Genomic DNA, 7,660 nt, shown 5'->3' with positions numbered 1-7,660 from the left:
CCAGACTCGATTATTGTACAGACCGCCGTCGTATAGCTGGAATATTGCTGAGTGCGGCGTTAAACAACAAACAAACACACAGGAGTCCCAAAGAGGGACAGGTCAGCCGAAATTGCTAAAGCAGAAGACGACCTCTTAAACACTTAATGCAACAACAACACTCTATATATCACTTCTTATCCTTACTTAGTACTCCAACTTCTAAATGCCTATCAAAGAAGTTGTTTGTATTGCGTGTTTGGGCCTTTCCACGAAATCACAGGTAGGGGGTAGCTTGTGAAGACTATTAATATATCGGTTGCTTTCAAGGCATTGTTAAGCCATTGTTATTGTATGTGTGAGGGCTGTGCGTTTATATCAAACGTCAAGGGCATGCCATTTAAATGCTGTTATCTTACCTGCATGACAGCATGTAATCTATGTCAGCATAACATACTACGTAACCCGCCTGTTCGTGAAATACATTTCTGAGCTGGAGAATATACCTTTTATACCCCGCCACAAAGAAAACAGGCTCCGCCTCGTGGTTCAAAACCACGACGCATAAACCGCGGGATGCATTAAACCACAAACCTTGTGATACTGCTTCAACTTACAATATTAGTGTACACGATCACAATAAAAATTAATACTATTTGAAATATATATGAATGGGACACCTTTCCCAGTGGGTTTATGTCTATTTATGTGCATATGTATCTTCATAAGGAATAACTACTAAGAAGGACATGGTTTCTGTATACCTGTATTGAAACATTACAAAGATACATTTCACATTTTTGCAACTACATATTCCTGATGATAATGGTAATAATAAGGATGAAAATCAAGTATATTATGATGATGTGTTGATAAGTTAGCCCATCATATCATCCCTGATGTTACAATTTGTAAAGTTACACTCATATTATATCTGAAGCTGCTATTAATCACCCCAAAACAATTAACTGTTTGAACAAAAAGACAAATCATAGAGCCAAAAATAATGCTAAACATAATAAAATTGCAACAAACTCAAGGTAAAAATCACTCAAACAAGAATGCATCAGTTGTGAATCAAGAATATAAGGAAGTCAATGACATACTGCTCTGACTAAAGTATAATATTATCGTTATATGATGAGGAGGAGGAGGAGGATGAGGATGAGGATGGCGCTGTTTTGTTCAGTGATGATCCAGTTGAGTTACAAAAATCACTTGATGCATTTCATGAATACTGAACTTTGTGGAAACCAAAGCAATTATTTTTGGAAGTATGCCTGCTAAAAACACAAAATCTTCATTCATGTTAGGTGAATAGCCTATAGAGATTGTTGATCATTTGTACTACAAACAACTTAAAGAAACCTGATTTTTAGAAACGTATCTCTTATTGCCCCAAAATGTATACTATCCTGTTCTCAAATAACCATGGCTGATAACCATAAGTTGCCCTATGAAACCACCTTTCGAGAGTGGAGCGAGTGTGTACACTATGTAACTCTCAGGCTGTTGGGGCTGAGTTTCACTATCTTTGTTTGTTTGCTTATTGTTTAACGCCGCACTCGGCAATATTCCAACCATATGACGGTGGTCTGTAAATAACCGTGTCTGGACCAGACAGTCCAGTGATTGACATCATGAGCATCGATCAACGCAAATGGAATACGATGACATGCATCAACCAGGTCAGCGAACCTGACTACCGAGCCTTAGTCGCCTCTAACGAAAAACATAGTCGCCTTTTACCGCAAGCATTGGTTGTTGAAGACCTATTCTACCCCGGAGCTCTTCTCCAGCAACGAACTATTGACATTCCCTAAGAAATGATCTATGAATGGCCAAATATGTACAAATTGAACAAATTGTTCAAATCTCAGAAAGCGGAATGTGCCCTTTCTTGGTTTTCCAGTAAATAAATTGAACTGAATTGAATTGATTGGAAGGGGATATTCAAGGACATATTTTGCAAATAAGCAAGTGACCAAGACCGTACATGTATACCTTCATCGAACATGGACCGGAGACGTTTAATTGTAAATAAGACGGCAAATCAGAAATAAAGATAAGTACTTACGTTGATCATGAAATAACTTAACAGCGGCGAAATGTATTCTGTTTAGATATAATGCATTATTTTTACATGAATAAAATGCAGCAAAATGAAAACGCTTCATTTATATCTCTACAAACATGTTTTTGTTTAATCAATCAACTTCCTCAGTCTTTTGATTCCTAGTTGTTGTTCCTACTTGTTGCACATAACATCTTATACAAATGCCAATAGTTACAAGTCCAAAGTTCCACGGCGTTATCCCTTCGTATCATTCGAAGACAACTGATGACATCAACACCATCGCACATGTTGCTAGTTTAACCTCTGCACAGCCACTCGATGAATCTGCAGACCCCAGAAAACAAAGCACCAGTATATATCTTGACAAATAGTTATTGTTTACCAGATTGTAACAGAATATGGATTTAGACTCACTTTAAAGAACTAAACACAACAACACATTATTCCATACTGAGATAAGCATACACTTTTTCAGGTCAGATTTACAAGAAACATGCCTTAGACAATGTACTGACCTTGTTTATATGGTCGGTTGGTTGTATCAGTGACAGACTGATCTATTGTCAAACTGCCAGAAACAATTTCTTTGCATTGGAGTCCCCTCCATCCAGTATAGCATATCTTGCAGTTGCCCGTATCTTGGTCACAGTCACGGCATCTGTAGGGACACGCTGTCTCGCATTTACTGCCCTGGAATCCACTGATGCAGCCATTAATACAGTGTCCTGCCATGCTACATTTATTGTCCACGCAGTTCGTTGTACACTCGGACATGCAGTCGGGGCCATACAAACCTTCTTTGCAACTGGAACATTGAGTTGTGGACTGGTGGCACGTCAGGCAGTTTAAGCTGCATTTATATGTACATGTCTCGCCAGTCCAACCGTCCTTACAGCCACCAGTACAACGACCGGACAAGCACCTACCATTCCGGCAGTTATATGTGTCCGAGCAGTCACATTTAGGTCCACGCCACCCTTCCATGCAATCCGATATGCAGACACTGTCCTCCTGGTAGCACGCCTTGCTCTTACATCCTGGACTGCACGTCATGTTACAGGTGGCCCCCCACCATCCCTCTCTGCATCCTTCCAGACACTTGCCGCTGCTCCGGTCACAGTTTCTCAAGTTGTCGTAGCTAAGACGACAGGTACTGGGACAGAGTGTGTCACAGTCCTCGGTATACCAGCCAGGAAGACATTGGTGACAGCGCCCAGTGTGTTTATGGCAGCCCGCCAACCAGCAGCTAGTACAGTCGTTGTTACACTGGGGCCCCCAGTACCCATACAAGCACTCACTGCATCTGCCAGAATCACATGAACTACATCTAGAGTCATCGCAGAGGTTCGCACTGGTTCGATCTGCAAAAATCATGCAAACATCTTCAACCAAGCGCATCATGAGTTGAACACACAAAAAGTAAAATATTCTGCATACATGATTTCCATTGTCTAACGTTTTTCACTCTTTGATACTGGACGTAGGACCTTATCATTTGATAGTATGCGAGGTAAGCGGTGGATTTGTTTAGAGACAGGAAAGGAGAAGAACAGTTCATTTTTCCCGGTCCATCCAGCACACCCAGCGAACAATTTATTTTTTCAGGTTGTTCTGGAACAATTTAATCCCTTTATGTATTCAGTCTCTCTCAAAATAGCTATTTGATCAACTTACCCGCGTCAAGGCTAAAATCAACTTACAACTGACAAGCTGAATGATCAACACACAGGCCGGAATGACAGGTGTATTCTGAAATAAAAAAAAGTTTCATGAAGTAGAAGCCATGAATGTAATCGCGAATCTAGTTCAAGGTGTCTCTGTTGGGATCGTGTGTCCGTTGATTCACACAATTCTATGCACTAGAGGGAAAGGAAACCGTGGGCAAGTTTGGAAGTGAATTGCGGTTTAATGAGGAATAAGCCATGTACAATCATTGATATTTTATTATACAAAAATACAATTAATATTTGTGATCAACAACATGATACATATATTTCAAACCATAACACAGCAGGGGCGGCCGGGTCACCTTTTCGGACCTTTCGTCACGCCGAAGCCCCGGGTTCGATTCCCCATTCCTGGTGTCCCCCGCCGTGATATTGCTGGAATATTGCTAAATGCATACTCACTCACTCACTCACTCACTCATAACATAGCAGTGACCAACGCAAGTAAACAGGCCAATAAAACATGTTACTTTGACATTGATATACAATAAAAGGGTGGTATAATTGCTTCTCTTAAACGCAACTTCAATACACTAAACACGTCTTACAGTTACCTCAGTTAACGAATGAGAGCAAACACTAAACTATTAAGCATTCGGTAGTCAAGGGCGACATCTGCATAACTATAATCTACTTCACGTCCCGAGCAACTGCCATGTTGACAGAACTAAGGTCGTAAAGCACATGGCTGCGCGCTCTTCTGCAATGTGAGATTGTTTGCCAGTGCTATAATGGCTCTATTTGACAGACCTGTACCTACCTTATACATCTTGTGACACAAAGGTCTGGCTCGTTCTGCAAGTACAGACAGACATCGGATAGCATATAATCACAGCATTTACAATTGAAGTAATTAATTAGCGGAGACACTTGCTACATGAATTAACCTCACTTATATAGCATATGCGAAATACAAGAACGAATAATTTACATTTTCTTGTTCACGCTAATCACATGTCATTTTCATAACTCGCACATATCCCAGGTTTCTCAAGCTGCTTCCTCCGATAGATATATCACCATAGGTTTAGAGCTGTATCTGAACGAAGAGTGCATGAGTGTGGTTTTATGCCGCTTGTATCAATATTCAAGGAATATCACTTCGGGAGACACCAGAAAGTGGCCCAGAAAATTGTAACCATGTGGGGAATCGAACCCGGGACTTCTAGGCTATCTCACTGTCTTTCGGAACAAGAAAAGCATAAATATTATACATTGTACACATATAAACAGGTACATTAAATATTCCAGATAACAGAATGTACGTCATATGAAGATCTACAGTTATTAATATTTGTAAATCATTCAATGCTTTTAGAATAATTTCAGTACGTAGTTTAAAAATGATTACATATTAAACGGAGGATAAGAACTGAATAGCCTTACCCGATTCTCATATTCAACCAGCGCAGATACCGACTGACAGCCGACAACTCATGTATAACGTTATATCGTGCAATATGAGCCTTGCACTGACCTAGATATTTCTTTGCAGGTGCCCGGGTGGCCGAGTGGCCGGGGTAAAAGCCTATGTCTATGTCGTTTGATTTTATATTCATATATATTCCATGAAACAGATTGTCACTGCATGAAATATCACAAAATCGACATACCGCTTCAGGATGATATTAAGCCACAGTGCACAGAAAGACTGCGAAAGGTTTTGATGCACCCTTGTTGTAATCCAGATTTGAATTTGCCACTGTATCAGTCAGGAGACCAGAGGATGTGTGTTCCCATAGCAACATCTCTGCCAGTAGAGGAAAGAGTTTCATTCAGGGTTTCATATTTCATTTTCTCCCCAGGCAGTGACACTGACCCTCTCTCCCTTGACCCCCTGCTGTAAATTCGTTATAATAACCTAAAACTCACAAGACCCTAATTATTTACTCTGCAAAAAACAATCGCAAAAGTGATTTTAGATGTTTATTTTTATATATCATATAAAATCAGCACACATCATAGTTGTTGACCAAGGTTGCATATGACACACATGGAACTGTAGATTTTCAAGGTGAAGGTCATCTGTTCTCAATACGTTGTATGGCTGCTATAAGAGTCCAAACCTGACTGTTATTGTAGTCCCAATGAAGCAATCAGATCCCGAACTGTGTGACCTGGAACATGTGGCTCAGGAATCTCATCCGTTTAACGTTGTGTCGTTAAGTTCCCCAGAACTTGCACCAAGTCTGTTTTACCAGATAGCTACCCATATCTTAACACTACAACCACGAAATCTGTCCATCTGTGCATATCATACCCACCAAATATACCATATATATATTGCATAAAATTGCATATATGATAATCCAATGATTCTGTCTTATTTTCTTTGTAAGATGTAGCGAAAGTGATGGATTAACTATAAGGCACATGTCAAGTAAATTGTCTTGAAATAGCACTACAAAGATGATCAACATGTCAAGGACTCTTAATTTATGTCACTTGCTAAATTCTTACATTACTCAAGCTCTATACACATGGACTGATTGCTGGCATACACTATTCAATAACCTACTGCCATACATGTAATCCATACCGGTATTATATACATAACAGAAGTCTCCCCAAAACTAATGAAACAATCGCGTATATTCTTTATCGTGCTGATGTTAATACCCAATCAGCTTGCAAATACAGACCTCAAAACATATACTTATAATTAAGTGCAATAGCGCTAAGTTTACATAGTCACACTGGGTTTTTTTCTTGGCGGTTGTATTGTACATCATACTGGCTACATATTATGTAAGAAAATTCTATCTATTTTCTATTTATCATGCATATGGTATGCACTTTTATACAAATTATGCACATATGGTACATGTATCATATCACAAACGATACCAGGTGTTTGTGAAACTCGATATAATCCATTTTGTGCTCATCAGGATTGCATGCATTTTGTCAAATTAATACCTATCTGAGCTAGAAATTAAGGAGACAAGTGAAACCGCATCATCTGTTTCATATTTGGATCTATGCATAAATGACTTCAACTTTCCAATCGTCAGCTTTCCCGTCATGTCGAGAAATTTTCCAGCAGCTCCAGTCTTTAGTGTCTACATTTCACAACTGTTGACGTGCAACCGAGCATGCTCTTTCTTCGAATATGTCAAAGAGCGTCATACGACTCTTGCTCAGAAGTCGTTTTATCAAGGTTACAGGCCTCAGTAAAGCTTTAAAGAAAAGTTGAATAGTAGAAACGTGGCGGGCATTTTCAAATTTGGCGCATCAGTGACAAAAATGTTGTCCCAAACCAATTCCCTATTTTGACTTGTACTTTATGTTCCCGTGGTTTTAGGTGAACTATTGAATTGCCTCTGCATGTGCTTGAGGCGGGTGCAATAGGTAGTGCAGGATACGCTCACCGTTTCGCGAACACCTGGTATCATAAATGTTTGATGGTGGTTCATTAACTCATGCTTAATAGCTTATTCTGCCCATATCATGCACATTTGATATAATCTGAAAACATGATTTTATTCTCGATGAACCAAGCAGGAGTTTATGAGGATATGGAGATATGATCAAATAATCGATGTCGTCATCTGCTCCGATAAGTAGCATAAATATAGGATTCCTGTTTTGGTGACTCCAATGATTTCCCTTCAGATAGTCCGTACCTAAAGTTGTAAGTACATAAACATACACACATATATATACATATATATATATATATATATATATATATATATATATATATATATATATATATATATATATATATATATATATATATATAAATAAATATATATATATATATACACACACACATATATATATATATATATATATATATATAAAAATACCTCCGTGTGCATGTGTGGAAATATAGAGCAATCTAAATGGCATATATATATATATATATATATAT

The 7,660-nt window shown here is 38.7% G+C and overlaps 1 protein-coding gene across 1 annotated transcript; it reads right to left on the bottom strand.

Moving 5' to 3' along the window:
- Nucleotides 1-769: 769 nt before the first annotated feature.
- LOC139479128 (scavenger receptor class F member 1-like) lies at nucleotides 770-5,212 on the bottom strand. Its single transcript, XM_071261902.1, has 5 exons — nucleotides 5,170-5,212; nucleotides 4,544-4,578; nucleotides 3,757-3,805; nucleotides 2,572-3,417; nucleotides 770-2,380 (listed from the first exon to the last, which is right to left on the bottom strand). Exons 2-5 carry the CDS (start codon nucleotides 4,550-4,552, stop codon nucleotides 2,304-2,306), a joined length of 981 nt encoding a protein of 326 aa, XP_071118003.1. The 5' UTR covers nucleotides 4,553-4,578; nucleotides 5,170-5,212; the 3' UTR covers nucleotides 770-2,303.
- Nucleotides 5,213-7,660: the final 2,448 nt, after the last annotated feature.

This window comes from Haliotis cracherodii, unplaced genomic scaffold (genome assembly GCF_022045235.1).
Source record: "Haliotis cracherodii isolate W230 unplaced genomic scaffold, xgHalCrac1.p SCAF_4, whole genome shotgun sequence".
NCBI classification, from domain to species: Eukaryota; Metazoa; Mollusca; class Gastropoda; order Lepetellida; family Haliotidae; genus Haliotis; species Haliotis cracherodii.
Note: the sequence above shows the minus strand (reverse complement) of the source record. Positions and strands in the feature narration are given on the sequence as shown.

Bases quoted from the DNA above. Each gene is read 5' to 3' on its own strand.
- LOC139479128 (XM_071261902.1), bottom strand. The intron at 3,418-3,756 runs GTAAGTTGATTT...TGATTTTTGCAG, and splicing joins GATCATTCAGCTTGTCAGTT to ATCGAACCAGTGCGAACCTC. The intron at 2,381-2,571 runs GTCAGTACATTG...TGGGGTCTGCAG, and splicing joins CAACCGACCATATAAACAAG to ATTCATCGAGTGGCTGTGCA.